At 36.7% G+C, this 21,422-nt stretch overlaps 1 protein-coding gene across 1 annotated transcript; it reads right to left on the minus strand.

Annotated features, from left to right (window-relative positions):
- LOC136799394 (myoferlin-like) lies at positions 1-21,241 on the minus strand. Its single transcript, XM_067056107.1, has 28 exons — positions 21,037-21,241; positions 16,117-16,172; positions 15,668-15,859; positions 15,177-15,376; positions 13,720-14,642; positions 12,817-13,441; positions 12,131-12,326; positions 11,743-11,895; positions 11,125-11,450; positions 10,578-10,795; positions 9,985-10,338; positions 9,576-9,835; positions 8,925-9,074; positions 8,371-8,631; positions 8,036-8,189; positions 7,637-7,710; positions 7,089-7,193; positions 6,628-6,753; positions 5,912-6,333; positions 5,397-5,685; positions 5,086-5,174; positions 4,540-4,702; positions 3,790-3,964; positions 3,182-3,357; positions 2,714-2,823; positions 1,810-1,957; positions 512-1,104; positions 1-472 (listed from the first exon to the last, which is right to left on the minus strand). The coding sequence occupies exons 1-27, from the start codon at positions 21,134-21,136 to the stop codon at positions 1,072-1,074; spliced, it is 6,078 nt and encodes a 2,025-aa protein (XP_066912208.1). The 5' UTR covers positions 21,137-21,241; the 3' UTR covers positions 1-472; positions 512-1,071.
- Positions 21,242-21,422: the final 181 nt, after the last annotated feature.

Raw genomic sequence — 21,422 nt, forward strand, 5'->3', positions numbered from 1 at the left:
TTTTTAAACTGAAAAGTTTTATCATCTCTAAGAGTTCAGTATACACAAAAATATGATTGACTTGTTACGTTTGTAGAAGAAAAAAGGGCAAAAATTTTGGAAAATAATACAAAAATAAATCCAACTCCTAAATTTTCTCCTAAAGGAATTTAATATGACAGGTAAAATAAATGAGTATAAAAATAATTACGATTTCAATGTAAGATACAGTACAGAACAAGAAAAAATTCGAACAAAACCCCTAAAAATTACAAAATAATAATGTTGCTTAGGCATAAACAAATAAGGTTGCAAAAGATTGGTTGTTGTTCGTCACGATTTGAAAATGTTTTGGTTTTTTAATAAAAGTTATTATCAAAGTAAACTTTGTCCCCCAGAGGGGGGACACTGACCTTGACCACCGACGGGGACGTGCCGATGGAGTTTGAAAAGTGGACCCTGTCAGATATGAATGTTTGGTAAATTTGGGACCCTGTTAGAAGAAAAATCGAAAAAAATCTCCAATTTCCACCCTGAAAATTATCCAAAATAACCAAAAGACGACCCTGTCAGATACATATGTTGAAATTTAGTAAATTTGGGATCTTGTCAGATATCTTCAGAGCCTAAAAAAGGGACCCTGGCCAGCGGCACGTCCCCGTTCCCAATTTTGCCTGAGTGCCTTGGTCATAAGGTTTGTCAGCGTCAAGTTTATTGATTAATTTGATTACAAAATGTAAGTGTAAGGATAGCAAAAATGTCATGAAGTATGATAATTGTAAGATTGACTGATATATAAATAGTATACGACGAAAAAAAGGAAAAATGCTACGAAACTAAAACAAAAACAGTACAAAACAATTAGAAAGATTGAAAAGATATTGTATAAAGTCAGGCCTATCAAAATAATTGTCATAAGAATTTACTAATAAGTTACTAAAAAATATTTTGGGATGGTTGTTATGACGTTTTTCACTCAGACAAAAAATTACCGTTTTTACGAAACTAAAATTTAACTAACATGATACACAAAAAAATATAAATTCAAGTCTTCCAAATTTTCATTTTCGTCTTTTCTTGCTGGTCTGTAAATTATGCACCAATCACTTTGCGGACCAGACTTCCCTGAAATTTGAGAAGGGGCGAAGAGTGTAAATAAGAAAATCCTCGCTTTTAAACACCAAACATTTTTCTGACCAAACTTCCCTGTAAATTCAGAAGAAAAAACAACAATGAAAATGTTTCCTTAATCTTTCCTAATGAAGTTTTTACATGGTTAAAAACTTCGGGTGCTAGGTGAGTCTCACTCGTTTTGAAACCATGAAACCTGATCTAGAACCTAGTAGGACGTTTTTTGTCAAGGAATTCTACTTTTTATTTTTGTGAATAAATTGGACCGCAAGTTTGAAACAGTAAGTGTTCTCGGCCCTCTGCCCGCAGTTCACCAATATAGCAGAACAAAAAGAAACAGAAATAAACGGAATAAGGGAAGAAAGAAACGGATGTCATACAACAACAAAAACAAACAAACACAAGGTTCTGTAGGATATATAAAACTTTTTCATTCCCGGGTGGAATATCTCTATCGCATTTACAGGACCTTTCCACTAATTTTACCGGCATACCGGCAAAAGGTATACCTTTTTTGCTGTTTATAAATTGTTAGGCAACACAAAACGGTCCTGAGACTGGCTAGCTAATAAAGTGAAGGTACTATTGCACCTACTCAGAATTTCAGTCTTCTTTCATTGCAAATTGGCAATAGGAAAGTTTCATTATAGAAAATTTAGACATCGTACGGTGGGAAGGGAAGGGAAGGCGGATACTTACAGGAATGGAGTAACAGATGAGGACAATGAACAAGGCGAGAATGACGAAGATGAGGAAACCGATGATGTACCATTTGTAATTCTTCCAAATGATATATTTCAATGTCTTCCACGGTGAAGTAAACCACAAGAAGGAAGTGGCCGGTCGGCTGAAAAGGAAAGAAATTGATTTTTCGTCCGTAATATGACAAAGTTGGTCCAGCATGTTAGACGACTTATTCACACATAGCAAGGAAATAAGCAGATATTGGGTTTTTCCAGAAAGAAATTGAATATGGGGGTGGAGGATATAACATTTTTTTGGAATTTATCCCCCGGACATTATCACTTTTGATCCCCCAGAGCAGGTCTAACCCCCCGGTTAAGCATTAGTTAACCCTCTGGACACTCGAGATTACCCTCAAACAGAGAAAAATTACTCCCAAACAGAGCAAGTTTACCCCCGGACAAGGCAAATTTTATTGATTTTCACTACCCCCGTACACTATATCCTCAATCCACCCATGTATGAACATTTTCTGGACGAGCCTATTATTGGAAGAACAAATTGTAGTTTATACAAACTGATATTATCCCGTAATAATCATCGTATTATCATATATAACACCCTTATTACTGTATTACACTAATTATATTAGCAATACCAGTGTATGTACGAGTGAACAAGAGCTCAACAATAGTGTCCTAAAAAGGACGAGCTCGAGTTTGTCCACACCAAATTTTACATTCTGAAAGTTAATTTCGATCTCGGTATAAAAAGAGTGTTTTTAGTAAGCCTAAATGAGCAAATATGTGATTTAATTTCATGCAATACTACAGCCTACTTAAATGCTACATGAAGGCAATACCCCTAAATTAAGCTCAACGTCAACTTGCGTGACAAGAAACAGAAAAATAGGACATACTTTGGTTCATCCAATTTGGGATACATGTTGGGTTCTTCACGGCCTTGACCTGTTGGTTTTTGTTCGGCTTCTTCGTCGGGGATGATTTCAAGAGTCAACTCAACTTTACCCTGAAAAATGTAAAGCAAAAAAAAATATGAACTAACTTGAACTCTCCGTATGCTACAAAGATCAAGCTAAGTTGATCCACTCACTGCTTCTGATGAAATCTTGAACCATTTACTAGAATTAGTAGGGGGAGAACTGACAGATTTTCGGACTTTAAATGTACGTGTTTCTTCGCGCGTTTGAAAACAGAACTTATTGTAGTATTCTATTTTAATCAAAATTTCACGCTCTATATATCAAATATTATTAAAAAATCTCCTGTTAAGCTAAGCCTTGCAGACATTGAGACAGAACGAAATGAAAACGAGAAAAGGGATGCAAACGACAAAAATTGAAATCAGAAATCTAGTCTTGATTTACCTGAACTTTTCGTGTACCATCTTCGAGTTCTTCAACCATGGTCCACCAACCTTTGACAGATTTGGCGTCAAACAAATCGATGGTATCGTCATCGTCGGCATCCATCATTTCCAGAGTGGCTTTCTTTGCCTCTTTAGCTGGTTTAGGTAATTTGCTCAAATCAGCAACCATGTAACCTGAATGTATTAAAAAAGCATTATTAAGTTTTTCACAAAAAAAATGTTATCAATCCCTTCATAACTTTCGTTTAAAAAAAATACTTCGAATGAGCGTAAATGTCCTAACTAAATTAGTTGGTCGCTTTGAACTTTCTATTATTCGGAGGAGGTCAATAATGCAGCGGTAATGGTCTTTGGATTTCACGGAACGACCTGAAATTGCCACTGTGACAATCTGACAATGTGACACTCCGAAGGATAAAACAGTTTTATGGATATTCTATTTAGATCGCTGAAAACCAATCATATAAAAAAAAACAGAAAACCTTTTTCACTTGGTGAATTCAGTAGATAGCATATTATTGCAAACAGTTTAAGAAGGGTGAGCATGGCATGGGGGAGAGGCTACCAAAATCTTACCGCACGGTGGAGAGGCTACCAAAATCTTACCGATAAAGTCGTTAGCAGAGAAGAGATCGTTATCCCAAACTTGCAAATTGAAGAGTGGTGGGAGAACTTGTTTGGTTGTGTCCAAGCTCCAAAAATGTTCTTTCTTTTCTACGACCATCATCCTTTCTTCGGGCATGTATTTGAAGGGGAAAACCATACGCCAGTTGAACATACCCTGTGAGGATTGAAAGCAAAAACTAAATTGACTGGTTGTTTGGGTAGACCTTTTCATAAATTATGACATGAGCAGTTCTTACCTCGTCTTCAAAATATTGCTATGGAAATTCATTCCAAGAGGAGTTCATAAAAAGTTGACATAATTTACAAAAGTAACTTAAAGGATATAATCATCCTGGTAATGGTTTCAAAACGAGGTAGTTATTGCACTCAGTATAATCTATGAAAATGCCTTCTCAGCATTCAAAAGGATTGATTTGTTAAAGAGATTTAACAAGTTATTTTTTAAGTACGAGCGTGTGACTTTTTAAATTCGGGAGCTTTTTCACTGAGACAATTCGAGCGAGCCGAGGTTGAAACTTGACAATCGTAGAAATTCGAAGAAAGGTGCTGACGTGCTCATATCTGTCCTTAAACCGACACTTTGGAAATTTGGAAGAACGAATTTGATAGAAACCCAGCTAAACCTAACACGAAAAGGTCGTGAGTTTAACATGTCGCTCGATGTACATGTGTCATGTATCTATAAAAATATGTGAAACAATCTTTCAAAACAAAAGGAACGAGACTGACCTCTCCATCCATAGATCGATAATGGACATCTGTTTTCTCTTTATCATCTTCCATACCTTCTAACCATCCTTTGAGGTAGAGATCACTCATTTCTTCTCCGGTCACAGATGTTTCTGATGGCGGTACTTCTGCTGTGTTCCAAACAATTACACGCAAGTGATAACTAATGAACCAAAGAGTGTCGAGTATTGAAAGTATAGTGACGAATAATATTAACCTGTATTAGGTATTATTACTTTCAGGAAAAATTTCATATCCCGTTGTAATAGATTATTCAGGGGCAAGAATAGAACGAGCATTTATGAACAATCGTAATTTTTGAATGAAAATAATTGTCGATGAAAGGCTTCGATTTTTTCGTAACACTCCAGTAGCCAAATAGCCTGAATAGGCCTGCTTAATGTTGGCATAACATCTTTGATGCTGCATGTAACTTTAGATGCTTCAAATTATTCATAGATCCAACCGATTGTATAATTTAATTATAATTTAAGCTTTTAGTTTTGTTCACGACGCAGAAAATAGGGAAAACTAAAGATATCTCACCCTTTAGCTACACGTGGAGCGATGTTAATTGGAGGTCCTGGTGCCCCATTAGACAATGGATGAATGTCAACAAATAATTCCAATTGACCCTGAAAAGTATGGTTGATAAATAAATGAACAGTTTATATTGGTATCAAGCTAATCAAAATAGAAAGCAGTAATTTCAACATAGGAGTATTTTAAAGGAATCAATACTAATTCAACAAACATCTACTGACCGAGAATTTCTGTAATTATACTAATGGTATCAGGTACAATTAACGGGAGTTTAGACAGCTGTAGAATACATCGAGGATAGAAACCAGTCTTACTTGGTCCATGCTTGGTTGTAGAGGATTCTTCAGGGACCTTGTTTCCACGTGTTCAGGCACCAATTTGAATCCATTCAAATCCTTATTGTTGAGAATGTGAAGAGCAAGTCGTTGTTCTGGTGGACCCAAATGTGGGTTATCCAATGGCTCCGGCTCAAAGTCTTGTAGCTTCATCAATTCACCGTTGACAACCATTTGTGTGGGACTCAACACTTGTGGTTTGGTACGGCAAACTTTGTCCAAAATTTCTTTGGGACTCTTCGCTTCACGCCATTGGTATGGTCCAGATCTGAAGATGAATGGATTTTTATTTAGGTTAAACGTGCTGCATGTAGGGCGACGCAAACATAAAAAAACTCGACGTTTACCAGTTCAAATTAGTTAAAAGTTTGTCTTATATCTTCGGCTATAAACCAAATCGAAAATGAAATCGCAATTAGCACGATAGTTTAAATTTCATTCGCATCTTAAAACAGTGTAGAACGGTTGGCAATTTAGTTTTCAGATTTACTTACGTGTAATAGGCAGGTGGGAGACCACATGTAGCGCGAGCTGATGTGTAGAAACGGTTTTCTAAATCAATAGTCGTTTCACCAATCAAATCGTTACGGCTCATGAAATCGTAATCCATAATGCGAATCTTCAAGTCTTTCTCCAATGGGATGCGAGCTTTCATTTCGTAGTAAGCACCAAAGTAGGGGTTGATTTCATTTGGAATATAGTTGTCTTTATCACTGATCTTCTTTTTACCTAACTCCACAACAATGTAGGGATCAGCTTTTCCGTTAGGGTCTTTCGGCTGCAGTTCAATACCTCGTACAATGTACACACGGATTAAACAGTCAACAGGTTTGCTGTCCTTAACTTTGCCGAAATACTTGACCTTGCCAGCTGGCTCTTTAGGGTCGGGTGGAAGTGGGTACACTTTGAATAAACCCTAACAAGAAAATTTATCAACAATATTTGAAATGTAAATCCTTCAAACTGAACTTAAACAAGCTCTGAGAATTTTAGAGGATTGTTCAAGTTAATAGAGAGGTTCTGGTCAAACGAATGAAACAATGAGAAACATTCTCCCTTTTTGTCCGTATTTTAGCTAGATCTTACATCAATATTTTAAAATTTACGGAGTACTCACTACATAAAAAGCAGTGCTGGGTTGACTCGTAGCGAAAATAAAGGAAGTACGAAAAGTCATGGGTTTAAGGTAAAAATAATAACTTTTTCTAACCTTGAATTCTCCGACGACATTATCGTCCTCCTCGTCATCTTCTTTACCTCTTTCCAAGGGAAAGGATTTGACAAAGTCACCGAAACCTCCGTAGTCCTTGATCTCTTCCAATTCTTTGTGGAAAATCTATGACAAATGGAACAGAAGTAATAAACAAATGGTTTATTGAAATGCCACGGGTTCTTGCATCAGACCCGATGTTTCAAAGGACTGTAACTCAATAGGAAGAGTGTCGCCAACAGATTGTAACACGGATTCGCGCGTGTTATGTATTTGACACTTCTTCCAAAAATATCTTGAAAAGTCGAGAAAAAACAAATCTTCATTATGTCTAATTATGTCCTGATTGAAAAAAACGAAACCATAGACAGCGTTACTACGGTTGGATCGACCCAATATTCCAAATCCTCATTGGAGAACATACTTTCAATCACAGAAAACAATCAGCAAAAGACACTTACTTGAATGGTGGGGTATTTCTTTTTCAAGTAATCACCGCATTTGTTCGTTTCACCGATGGATGCAAAGTATTTGGACCACCAATCCAATTTCTCGACTACCAAATCCTAAGATAGAAAAGTAAGTAAGAAATCAAAATAGGGTCGAGGGCGACTCCCTTTTTCCTGAGCGTCACTCTTTTCCCCAGATTTCTCTTCTTACTCTGGGCATCAAGGAGAGGCATCAAGTACCATTTTTACTAATTGTACAAATACCTGTTGTTTTTATAAGCAAACAAAATTCGAACAAAGGCTCGGATATGCCGAAAATCTGTACCATTCTAGCCAAAAACAGCCAAAAACAGAAAATTACATTTTTCGTAGGCTCGATAATGCTAAGTTTTTGCCATTTCTGACAATATTAGAATATGACACTTTCGATTTTTTTATATATAGAGAGATTGCTCCGAATTCTCACAACGGATATAGAGGCTTTTAATTCACAGGTGTGGTTAACGACCAGCAGTTTGATGAAAATTTTATAACAACCATCGTCTACCCTTAAATCTTACCTTCTTCTTTTTCTTCTCTTCGATGTCAAGCGCAACGTCTCGTTTGGCCTCCTTCTCTTCGCCTGCTGGCTCAACTGAGTGAGAAAGTTTATTGATAAGTAACATGCATTGGTATGAAAGGAATATTGCAGGGGTTCCTACGATTCAAATCCCCGCTACTTCAAATAGTTTCTGTTTTGAAGAATCTTTTGTACATTTATAACCTCTACACTAACATATAAACCAGATATAATTCACAATTGTTTCCGAGAATTTTTTTAAGGATGTTTGCCATGATAAAAAAACGGTAGTAAAGACATAAATATAAAGATTGCAATGGCAAAAGAATAGAATTGCCAGGACTGCAGAAAAAAAAGATATTGAATAATACCATGCAAGGACGAACTAAGGAAAACGAACCTGGTGTTTCAGCTGGTGGATCAGTGGTAGGTGGAGCATCAAAATCGATAGATTTGATGACGTGGCGTCCGATAACTGGTTTGCGTCCGAACGTTCGATGATCTCGCACTTTGATGTTGATGGGTGGCATGTATAGAGGCTCTTTAGGCAAGTACTATTGATACGAAAAAATCAAAATCAACTATACGTTGTCAAAATTTAGTTTTTGGTTGTTAGCGAATTATTTCGAATGCGATTAGTTACTGAAGCATACAAATCGACATGCTAAAAGTTTATTAAAGGGGCTCTGAAACAACAATTCTTTTATAAAAAGACTTGCTCCGAAAAAGACATACCAGCTCTTTAAAGAAGACATTTGTGGTGAAATTGGGGTTCTTTTTGGTACTCTTGATAACATTGGATTCAATGAAATGACCTCCAATCTCCACACTGACTGAAGGTGAAGTACAAGATGCCAATTGGTATTTCTTCAAGTTACGGACACCCCAGAGGAGGGCTTCAACACCAGTTCGGACGAGAACGGGTCGGATACCATTGGGTACGATGTAACGATTTTCTTTCATTGGTGGTGGTAATGGTAAATCAGCTCCTTCGTCCTGTAAGTATAATTGAAAGAGTTATTGACTAGGTTTATAAATGGCAAAGTTCCCATGAAATCAAATGATTTGAATCTGTTTTAGAATAAGCCATTATCGTCTCGTGCTGTCACCATTCAGATTTAAAGCTTCTTGTAAACACTTAACGCTAGCTGATGAAACCAGATGATGAAAATTGGAATTACCGAATGACTTCAAAGTACGCTAAGTTAAGATGACAAAAAACAATAAAGAGCCCTCAAACAATCACCATAGAGCGAACCAATAGGCAGTCACAATGTTGGACGACTCACCAGATACAATTCAAAGGAGGCGAGCAATTCACCGCACTGTTTATCTCCTCTCATGATGGGCATCCACATCAGACGTGATGCTGGAGGTTTTGCACCGTTCAATTTCACCAACGGTTGAGCAATAGCACGTCCCAAATATTCATCTTTCCCCTGCAAACAAAAAATGGATAACATTTAACGACTCTATTTGCAAAAGATGTAAAGAAAAGTTCAGTTGAACTCAGACTCGAAAAAGGAATCTCAAAAGTTTCAATTCTCGAACAATCTTACGAATATCTCCCGATTGAATATCAATAGACCTTATCGGAGTTTTTGATTTTTGTAAAAAGGCAATGCATCGTGGGATTGTTTCGAGTGTATTACAATAGAAATCTCTTAGGAATTCCTCGAGGGAATTCTATTGTAATACACTCGAAACAATCCCACAATGCATCGGTTTTTTAGAAAAATCAAAAACTCCGATAAGGTCTATTCGAATTATAGAAAGTTTTAGATAAAAGACTACGGGGAAAAATAAAGCTTCCCTTAATCAATCAACCCTATTTGTCACATGCGAAATGATAACAAAATAATCAATGCCAGGTTGTAGTCTCTATATAAAATGATAAAATGAGGTTGAAACACGTCAATTACATAGTTGGTATTACTTACAACTTTGTCTTTATCGTAGAGTTCGACAAAAACCAGTGGTGGATTTTCAGCGATGACAGCAGGAGAGCCAAACAACGGCATTTCTTCGAACACCAAAGTTTGATCCCAATCGGGACATAGTGTCTCCTTGATGATGCGTGTGGGGGCTGACACGTTTTGGAAACATACGTGGGCGTAAGCGTCAGAGACGCCTTCAGAGTCTAACCCAAGTATATCACGTGCTTGATAGATGTATGCTCGCATCTGCCATTTGTGTGGTTCTAAAGAGTTGAAGAAGTGATTCGTTAGAAAAGGGTCCCAAGGGAATCCCTCCCTCCGGGGGAGGCGTGCAAGGAACAGCGTAGAGATGGTGCTCAATCTCTAGTTAAGGAATAAAATCAATCTTGAAGTACTTAAGAAAGACACTCACCGTCGTAAGCCAAGAAGATTCTAGGCATGATTTGGATGGCTGGCTTGTCTTTATCGTCATCAGGGATTGCGAAGACTGGTGGAGCACCTGGCTTCGTGTTGACCATCTTACGGTGCCATCTTCGACGACGCACCATGTCCAATTTACGTTCCTTCAGATGGTACTTCATACCAAAGATAGGAGCGTATTCCCAACCTTCACCCTGTTTGGCTTTTTCTTTCTGCTTCTTGCGGAGTTTTTCGGGATCTTGTTCCAAAACACGGGTTCGTGTGTAGCGTCTTCGGCGACACAAGTGGTACGATCGCATGACCGATGTCCAACCACCAAGAGAAGCTTCCACACAGTATTCCCAACCTATAGTAAAAAGTATTGATAACAAAGTTCTGTCGTTTGAGGTTAGTGTTATTTATGTAATTTTGAAAAAAATGAGAAGAGCTCAAAGCATAACCTTCAGAGTGAGACCTGTACAAAGGCCTAGGTCTTTTTGAAACCAAGCAGTCTTCCTTTCTTTGGGATTTAATCTAATCATGATTTGGATTTGCAGGAGAAAAACTTTATCAAAGGTAGACATGACATGTTGAAAGAATTTTTACCTTCTTCATCGCAAGCTCTGTTGAGATCAATGGTCCAATCATCAGTCCATTTCCAGCCTTCTGGAAGTGTCGTCTTTTCACGGTCTTCGATCTGGTCACCTTGTAAGTTAGTCCACGGGATGGAAGATGCACCAAAGTTTCCGGCTGGTACACGAGACTCGTTCATGAAGCAATCTTGAATGAATTTCTTGTGCCCAGCATCTGCGTCATAGTTAGCGCTGTGGTAGAAAAAAGTTAAAACCGAGGATAAGTAAGATGAAGACTTTCAATGGTTGCGTTTCAAAATTTCAAGTGATTTGAACCAAAATAAGTTATAACTAAAGTACTGGAGAGTTATTAGGCCTCTCAAACTTTAGATAATTATATCATACCGTTCTGAGGCTAGTTTTGATGTTCTAACCTAACCTTAACCGGCCTACCTACTCGACATCAAAACTATATCACGTGTAACTGTCTTTTGATATGTGAAAGTCGACAGAAAAATTGACGTAGCACATTGCAGTGTTGTGTATCATCAATTTCAAACTAAGCTTGAAAGTCCACTCACCTTAGTTCGGGATCAACGAACCATTGTCCTTCTTTATTGTCGTCCCATGCCCAACCATCAGGAGGAACAAAGAATTCTTTATTCAAACGAACATCACCTTCAGAGTCGGAGAAAGCTGGTCGAGGGCATCCTTTGGAAGTCCAATCAACAATCGGAACATCGATTTGATTTTCATAAGTCTCAGCGTATACAGAGTATTCGCCTTCCATTTGACCAGCACTGGTCCAATCAGCTTGGTCTTGCTCCAAACCAAGCCAAATGATGACACTGAGAGCTGCAGGAACTTCTGGATGTTTCTCTATATTAGTTCCTTTCTTGCCAGGGTACTAAAAGACGAACGAACGTAAATCTTAATCTTTCAATATTGTCGAATTAACTGTTTTGAGATCCTCTTTTATGCGACCGTTCCAAAACAAAATGTTAGTCGGAGTACTGTGTCAGTTAAAGTTTACAAAATGATGGAGTTTGATAGAATGATTGATATTTATTAAGAAAACTCTCCCTCTTCAAAAAGTATGAACTTTTCAAACAGTTGGAGATTTTTCATTTGAAAATTAAAGTGAAAATATTGGAAACATGAACTATTTTTGTAGGAACAATGAATAGACGAAGAAGTACCTTCATAATGATGTTTTGAAGTTTGGCACAGTTTGCTCCCTTGGCAGTGGCGCTCTTAGAGAACATCACTTCGTTGGCAGGGATACGATAATATGCGATACGTTTGCTTCCTGAGATCATCGAAATGACAACGTCTGGGAAACTGTTTTGAGGCTGGAAATGAAAAAGAAAAAGAATTAAAAAATATAAGGTTTGATTTTTTTCAATGAGAGCGAAAAACTATTGTAGTTACTCATCTTTTCAAACGTAGTTGGTTTCGTTAAGATAATATACAAATAAAAAGGGCGGGGAAAATGTGTTGATAACTGGCAACTATCTTTTACTTTCAAAACATTTCTACAAATGCAACATGCATCATCAATATATCAGAGTGTTATCGCTACGTTACCTCAATACAGAGAGCGTCCATTTTATCAAGATAGCTGGCGATGACCTCCATAGCTTCGTTGATGTCAGTAGCTTGTTCACGAAGGAGGGTGGCTTCTTCAGCTAATGCGCTCATTTCTCCATTACGGATGTCTTGCATTTGAAGGTCGAGTTCGTTGACTCCATTCAAAGTAGCATCGAATTTTGGGAGTGGAGTCCTACAAATGTGTTAGAAAAAACGTTAGAAAGACAATCGACAAATATTAATGTTTAACCTGAATTAAAACTTTGTAATAATAGCGCATTGTGATCACTGACCTTTATATAACCCTGGACCAAGCAATATCTGCCATCTTTGATTGGAGTTTTTTTTGGAATTGGTACCCGAGGAGAAGCCATTGCAATGTTAAAGATTAACGTCTAACGCCGCTACATCATCAAAAGAATTTGAGGAAAAGTAGACCTAACGCTCTCGATGCATTTACACCGCTATCGAGTAGTACCGCCATTAGGGTACCAATTTTCAAAAAACTCTGATCAAAGATTTTGCTGTGCTGGCATTGAGAAGCTTGGTCCAGGGTATATAAAGGTCAGTGATTGTGATCTATCATAAGGATAGTCAATGAGAAAGTCTAAGTTGGAATGTTACACTGACCTGTTGGTATTAAGAAGCTATTATTGCTGAGTAGCTGAAAGATTTACTCTTACCTCAAATCAGCAATGAACTGATCCAAAAGGGCAATCAGAAGTGCAGCAGTCTCAGCTGGTTGTGATTTAGCTTTGATTGCCAACTCGACATTCTTAATGTTTTTCTTCAACTTGTCAATGATCTTTTCAATTACGTTGACAGGCTCCAATCTGAAAGCAATATCTTCCCAGTGGCTTTCCACCACACAACATGGCTTGGTCTCATTCCATGGGAGATAATAGTATTGACTACCGTCAAAAATTGGATTTGTTGGTGGCGTGCTGGACGACTGTGGTTCAACTGAGCTGTCAAGTTTGTTGCCATAATTCCCAATGCTAACCTCGAACTCAACTGGACCATCAGATTCAGAAATCATGTTTGCAGATAAGAAACTGGCAAACAATTTGTATTTTCTGCGTCGCATGTACGGCATTACACGAACCAATTCTTGAGACATGATTTCGTGGACCGGCTTTTCAGCCTGGTTACCAAATCGTGTATCAATCTCGACTAGTGCACGACCTCGATAAGCGACACCTTCGCCCCTACCTTTGTTAAGTGAATCATATTCATCGGAGAGGTCAGAAAACTCCCTCAATGAACCATAAAAGTTAACAAATGCAGGGCCGAAAGATGGCAGGAAACCTAAAAAAAGGATAGAACTTTGGATTAACTTGTGAATATGAATTTGACCAAAAAGTCCTCCATATCTCACAATCTTAAAAAAAGACCAAGATTTTAGAATAAAAGTAGACTCTTTCTACAAATTCGAACTTTTGTAGCTTAAATCCTTCTGTTATTTGAACTAAATTTGGTCCCGACAGCAGATGGAAAGTAAAAACTCAATTTGACTCGAATCTCTGAGTTTGAAGATTGTTGGGCCCTAAAAGATTGATTATAAGAAAGTCAAAAATAATGCTTACCTTCTTCCCCAGTTCCCGAGATTGCACTCAAAGGAATAAAAGCTGTTCCAATACAATCATCATTTCCAATACGATCCCAGTCATAAAATTGCAGCTTCAATCGTTCACACATGGATGGAAATTTGAAGCTCACTCGAAGCTCTTGATTAAATTCAGGGTTTTGCTCTCCATATTTAATGTCAGTTTGAGCACTTTGACCAGCAAATGAAAATTTAGCGAAAGGATCAGCGTGGCCCTTAGGAGCTCCACCTCCAAACACTTTTTTCAACCCATCAAAAGCAGTTGTATCCATTTGTGGTAGATCCTCAGCTCTGTAGACTTTAACCAAGAACGTGGCTGGTCTAAGGGTGGCACCAGCAGGGCGGAGAAGGTTGGATTCAATATCATCATCTCCATCATCTCTGCCACCTCCTTTGCAAGAGTCTGGAATCTCATCACCAGGACCAAGAACAAAAGCAGTGATTTTAAGATATCCAGCAGGTGGACCACCAGGTTGGGGACCAGACCCCTTTGCTTCTTCACCACCAGCTTCTTTGGGTTCGTTGTCTTCCGGAGCTGTCAAGAGTAACCACTTTCTGACGATAGCATGATTCTGACCGTCATAAACTGTACCGATGTCACACTGGAAGCTACCAAGCAAAGCATCTGAGAGAAGACTTTTAGCATTGTATACTTCAAAATTACACAATTTGTCAAACAACTCGTTTGGTCTTTCATTGAAATTGAAAAAGAAGGTTTCTTCAAAAAGGGGTTTGTTTGAAGAGTGTTTCACTCTGGTTTGTTTGAGCTCATCACCACACGTGACTCTAACAGTTGGGTTTATACTGGCACCAGGCAGTTGACGCCCTTCAATGATTTTGATTCTGACTTGGAAGTCTGTTGGCTTGTCAGGAAGATTGTGTTGTCTTCTCTTCTTCTTGACTCTAAAAACGGACAGAAAGAACGAAGCTTGTACTTGAATCGTTGGGTCTGAAGCAAAAAAGTACTTGTCAAGTATATTTAGATATTGTAAGCTATAACTTTATTTATTATCTTATATTGTTAATTATGTTTGACAGAAGCAATTGTAGCCTCAAAGTTACAAAATTATTATTCTAACTCAAAACCCATGTACAACAGCTGTGTACAGTGATAAGTTTCTGAATATGATAAGAGTTTCCCCCTAAATTGGGGAATAGATCCTACTCCTTACAGGTAGAAATTCCTCTTATTCCAGGTAAAATGCATACACTATCCACCAGACAGACATACTACACTCAAACAACACACTTGAAATACTTCCATTTGAGAGAAGTGATGCCCAATTCCTATCACATGGTATGGGTTGACTTGGTCAGAGGTTTGTTAATTTCCTAAGTTAACCATAGTACTATAGTGGGGATTGAGCTTATACAACCCATTCAAGAGCAATGACCACCACACCACTACACCCTTAAAATTATGAAAGTAACCCATACCTCTTTCTTTTTCCAGCATCAGGATTTGGTGTTCCATCAGGAAGTGTTTCTGGTTCTGGCTCACCAAGTTCTTCTTCACCACCAATATCACCATCAGCAACTTGTCGATCATCACCGCCACTACCTCCAGCATCACCACCGCCACCAGGTTTTGCAGCACCTGGGGGTGGAGTGTAATCTCCTTGAAACATAATTTTACCCTAGAGAAAGTTTTGGAAATATCTTTTGTAAAATTAATTTTTATTTCACTTTCAGGGCCTTAATACAAGACATAATTTGATCTGTCACTCATCAAATGCTGGGTACAACTATCACTCTGAATGGAACAACATAATGTGAAATGAGTTATAATTTAAGCCAAAAGTGTTAAAATGTAAGTCAGTTTATCAGCATTCTTAAATTTGCTAAATTCTATCCTAACAATGCAAGTAGATAAGAGTAGGGTTAAGTTAGGGTTCAAATTCTAATCGATGTCAAAGTGAGCTACTTACCGTTGTTGGTCTTCCATTACTATCAGCAAGAACTTGTGTAAAAGCATTAGAATTTTGATTCAACAGCTGTGATAATGGGATTGTGGCTTTTCCAACTAATCTGTTTCGTCCAATTTTTTCGTGGTCTTTTACTGTTACGTCAAGACTGTCCCCAGGACCAATTTCTTTTCCAGACAAGTCAAAGTCTAATACCTGAAACATTTAAAATTCAAAAATTGTAAAAAACATTTTACCCTTACATCCTTAGCACTTGTCAATTGTTTATTGCTCAGTTTATTCTGGTCACAAACGTCAAACTTTGCCATATAAATTTTGAAAAACTTTAGTGGTATATAACATATTTAATTTATCTGGATAATGAAAATAAGAACATTAGACATAAATTTGAAAAGAATTCTGATTATTTACAACTTTTATTAAAATGAACATTTCCTTTAAATTTTACAAACCTCAGAATATGTTGGGTTGAGATCGTCATTCTTTCTTTCTGTTTCTTTCTTCACACCTAAGGTAAAAAATAAAATGGTGTAAATTAAAAAGCAGTAAAGGATTTTTCGATTTCATATTTTAACATATAATTTCACATTCACCTGTTATAATGTTTGTTTGGCCTTGTATTGAATGATGAATCAAAATAAAGGATACAAGGTGCAACCCATCTTCTGCAAAACTTTCTCTAAGCTCACAGTGTGATTATTTTGTTCATTCACTAAAATCCTTTCTAAGAAAAGTTTTCAAGAATCTTAATTTTTCCTAAAATTATCCTTTTCATAATACTACTACCATTTTTTTAAACTGAAGTATCTGACAATAACAGCTCATTGTTTGAAATTGCCTTTTTTGAATTTCCATAAGGCAAGTGTACTATTTTATTTTCTGGTTTATAGGGAGGATGAAAAAAAATAATAAAATTGCTCTTTTCAAACTTTAAATGTCATGCAGTGTCATGGAGAAAATGCAAATAATACGTTTTGAGAAACATTACATAGATACCAGAAAATCAAAGAACGTAGGGAAATTGTGTTAAGTGCCATTAAAGAAAGCACTGGACCCTTTTATTTGGCCTTCATGCTTAAAACGTATGTTTTATGGCTGAGGGTTGGAAGAGTAGAAATAAATAAGATTTTGTATATTTCAACTTTATCTTTATTATATTTTTGCAAAAAAAAACATTGGCGATTCTGTATAGTATATAAACCAGAAAATAAAAAGTTATTGTCTAAAATTGCAAAGCCTGATAATCCATGATTTTTAAGGAGTTTTAAGAATCAAAATAGAACGATAGAGCCTTTTAAAAGTTAAAAAAGAAAGCATCTAAAAATACTTAGCTTACCTAGATTAAAAGTTAAGCATTTTAGCATTTGATCAAAAAATGAATGAAAATAGATGAAAATAATGTTTGGTTCGGGAAAGACAATGGAATAGTTGTTTCAAAAAAATTGTGAATAACTATAACTTAGCATTGCAGGTTTCGTTTTGTAACAAAATCCAATTTCGAAAGTGAAATGAGGACCATACAGAATGAAATATGTCTGGGCTACAGGTTTATTATAAAAGTTGGTCATGAAATGGTATGCACAGGTGGGTACAGTTGTTTGCTTTTAAATGTATTTTATTGTGTATTGTGTCTGCATGGATTTCTTGATGTCATCGATATGTATACAGGTGGACACAGATCATATGATCTAATCTTCAAACTTAATCAAGCCAGGGTTATTGAAGAACAGACTTTTTTTACTATGTGACGAGATAAGCTTTAATCTTTCTTTGAGGTCTAATCAAGTTATTTTTTCCTCAAAAATACAGTCCGAAAATTGACTTCTTCGTGATTTTACAAGATGCACCATGAAAAAGATTAATATTTATACATTATATATAATGTTTTGAAGGTCAATAAGAAAAATATTGACCACACAGGTCTGCGCGTTAAAGGTTTTGTTTTGACCAACCGAACAATATATCTTAAGGGAAGAAATTTTCTCGAGAAGAAATTTTTGCGAGAAGAAATTTTTGCGGAATTTAATTTGTCAGCATAAATATAAATAATAAGAAGATGCAACAGATCAGAAGGGTTTCCCCATCCTTCTTTCTCAAACAAAAGGTAAACACATAAACATTCGAATGTAAAAAGATTCCTTAGATTCGAAGTTTATTTTCTTTGATCTAGCTTTTGCATGAAGCTCTTTAATTTATATTGGCTTATCTGACAAAAAGCATTCACATAGTTAATGATTTGTAAGAGGGAAAACCCGTTGAAATTTATTAGCAATTGTTCGAAAAGATCTCTGAGAAAACCCAGAATCTTGCTATAAAATTTACGTTTTTGAGTAAGAAAAGTAATATACGGAGGAGATATTTTCGTGTTTTTTCTACACTATACTACGTTCTGTAAAATACAACTATGAAAATCAAAATGGCAACAACCATTTTCAGTGGATCATGGATTTTCCTCATCATCCAAAATTCAAATTTATAGCTTTCTAACTTTTATTTTCTGGTAGAAAATGGTATATTTGTTTTGTTGAAAGTATTATCTCTCAGATTCTCCTTATATAGCCTCTAAAATTGACATTTTCTCAAATATTATGCATTATGCATTATTTTTATGCATTTTGTACCCGTCGGATTTTTAAGCGCCTCAAACTACAGTTGGAAAGTAGAGTTTTAACTCTGAGTTTTAAAATGAGACTTAAGACTTACTGTAAAAGGATTTAAAAGCTCAAACTTGCTCGAATGAGGCTTGGAGTATAGCCTAGAAGCCACCAAACCCCTCTAAAATCCAAATATTCAATGGAAGAAATTGGAAGTGTTAAAGTAAAACAGCAATTCTCGCCGGAACTTTAAATTCTGAAAAACGTTAAAATACACTAAAATCTCAATATATTTCGAGGGTGATTGTCTGAGAGACTCAATTATTCTCAATTCTGCTCTGTGTGTGGTCTAACTTTATCTTTGAAGATAATTTCCTAGCCCAAAAATCCCTTTTCATCAATTTGAGAGACCAAAACTTGAAAAAAGTTTTTACAACTGTCACATAATGAAAAACAACCGGTGTCAAAAGGTATATACCATTTTTGTTTTTAAAGCAGATTTTAATTTAAACTTTGCATTTTTGCTAAAGTCCAGACAGTGTTAATCAAACAAGTTCAATGAAACGGCTGATTCCTGAGTAATATTTGATTGTGTTTGATTCCGTTTGAAGAATGTTTGATTGGTTTCATTGATTGTCAAGTTTATTTGATTGCAATTAAATAACCCCCACTCATTTAGAGCTTTAGCAAGGCACGAGTATTGTATGAGAGAGAATTAAGTAATAAAGCGAGCAAATACCATTGAATCAATCGAATGCAACAAAACATAGTTGAATACAATCAAATGTAATCGAAGAAATTGAATGGCAAATCCTGGATAGTATTTGATTACGATTCAATTGCTATTGACAATCAAATTGTACAGTGAAGTCGGGTAACTTGCATCACTCAAGGCTAACATGCATAGCCCTCAAATGACTGACCAATCAAAGCAGCAAAATTTCAAAACAAATGAACCACCATTTGGTTTTGATTTAACTTTGTCCAGACGGTGTCAATCGAACAACTTTGAACAAAAATAGCAATCGAACCAATCGAACGTAAACGAACGCGATCGAATAATCAAATCAAATCTCAATCGAACGGCCGATTCCTGGGTAATATTCGATTGCGTTCGAGTAAGGTTAGATTGGATCGATTGATTGTTGACTATGTTCGATTGGTTCGATTGATTGTCAATCACATTGGATTAATCTTCGATATCGTTCGATTACGGTTATGTACGATGAGTTTGATTGCGATTAAATTAAATTGGATCACTCTGTTAGAGCTTCTTAGCGCGGGCGGCCGAGCGCTTAAGTACCATACTCCAGACCCGATCAATCGAACTTGTCGAACCAATCGAACAATCGAACTAATCGAACTCCATCGAACGATTAAAGTTCGATTAAAAAAATTAATCGAACCTAATTGAGCACTCACAAGTTTTGAAGCAATTAGCAGTTCGATTAGTTCGGTCAGTAAAAAGTTCGATTAGTTCGATGATATTAAATCCTCATATATCTTCCCTCGCTTGCAAAAACTTTGTCCTGGCACGCGATTGCCATTTCGACAGTTCCCGGACTTAACAGCTTGATGTTTATTGTACCCGTATTTGTCTATCCGGAATAAAGTCTGTAGCCCCCTCTGTTGCGATTTCGCGCGCGGCCGAGTGGCGGAATACTACGCCCAACAAACCCCGCGTCAGGTGCTATAAGGATACAGGAAAAGTGTGTAATCCGTTATCGGAAGTAATTTCCCGATTTACATTCCAAATTTGGCTTTGAAAAGAAGCTAATATACGGTGGCGGAGCAGCACAAACTTGTCGAAAAAAATTGGTTTATCGAACTGATCGAACCGAAACCCATTGATCGAACTTAATCGAACACTCACAATCTTTTAAAAAATATTAGAGTTCAATTAATTTTTTTAATCGAACTTTAATTGTTCGATGGAGTTCAAGTAGTTCAATTGTTGGATTGGTTCGACAAGTTCGATTGATCGGGTCTGGCATACTACAGACAATTGAATCAATCGAACGTAATCGAAGCAATGGAACAGCAAATCCTGGGTAATATTCAATTGCGATTCGATTGCGTTCGACAATCGAATTGCAATTATTCGATTGCGTTCAATTGCGTTCGATTGATTCGGCGTTCGATTCGTTCGATTGACACCGTCTGGCTTTGTATTTCAAGAAGGGCCAGACAGGTCATTCATTTGAGGGCTATGCATGTTAGATGCAAGTTACCTGACTTCACGGTAATTATTCAATTGCGTTTGATGATGAGGTTCAATTGATTTGAGGTTTGTTTTGTTCTCGATTGACAACTTCAGGTAAATTGTTGTGTCAACTACTATAAAGCATTCATTATATTATTGTTGTAAGAAAAAGAAAAAGAATAAGTAGGTCTGGCCTAGTTTTAAATCCTGATTTTGGAGGTTTAGCCATTGTTGCCTTTTGCTAAACAACATTTTGACTCCAAAACTTAGCTGAAAAAACATTATGCAAGGACTCTTACAAAGAAGAGATCTACTTTACTTTTCAATCAAGTTATTATTTTACAGCTCATTTTTAAGCCTTCATAGTGCCCCATTGTCATACTGATGAATATAATCAAACAAATCAAAACCAAAAAAAAAAGATTCGTCAACTGTATACTAGGAGCTATCCAACCATATATATGTAAGAAATCAAAAAACTCCCTGATTATTTTTCACGTGTGCTCAACGTGTTCAAAAAAAAACGGCGACCAGATCATGAATTATAAAACATGCAAAAGATAATGTAAACTTACCTAAGTATTCAAAGATTACATAAGGATCGATAGCACCTTTCTTTTCAAGATTCAATAGCTCTGTGCATTTGATGCCTGAAATCTTCAGGCTGCTCGCCATTTTGTTTTGACCTTGCTTTGCTCCCTCCTCAGTCAGACAGAAGCAAGTGAGCAGGCAATAAAAGCTGGGTGTTTACTTGTCGAGCTGGCCTGTTTGATTGATCTCGGATTGGAATAAAAACAATAAAAATTAATAGAGCTTGACTATGTATTTTGCAGAACACTTTCGGTTTCATACTGTGCGCGAGTTACTTTTATACACCGCCCCCTTCTTGTTGCTATGGTAGCTATAGATATATCCATAGGATCAGGAGTGGTTATTTTATGGAAACCACATGACGACGGAA

Source organism: Clytia hemisphaerica, unplaced genomic scaffold, assembly GCF_902728285.1.
Source record: "Clytia hemisphaerica strain Z4C2 unplaced genomic scaffold, Clytia hemisphaerica genome assembly, whole genome shotgun sequence".
In the NCBI taxonomy this organism is placed as follows: Eukaryota; Metazoa; Cnidaria; class Hydrozoa; order Leptothecata; family Clytiidae; genus Clytia; species Clytia hemisphaerica.

What these genes read in the sequence shown, in the direction of transcription:
- LOC136799394 (XM_067056107.1), bottom strand. Translation starts at nt 21,136, where the DNA reads ATGGCGAGCAGCCTGAAGATTTCAGGCATCAAATGCACAGAGCTATTG. An exon ending in TTCAAAACATCATTATGAAG is followed by an intron (nt 11,451 to 11,742) that starts GTACTTCTTCGT and finishes TTCGTCTTTTAG; the next exon opens with TACCCTGGCAAGAAAGGAAC. An exon ending in ATGTCGTCGGAGAATTCAAG is followed by an intron (nt 6,334 to 6,627) that starts GTTAGAAAAAGT and finishes TTTTCTTGTTAG; the next exon opens with GGTTTATTCAAAGTGTACCC.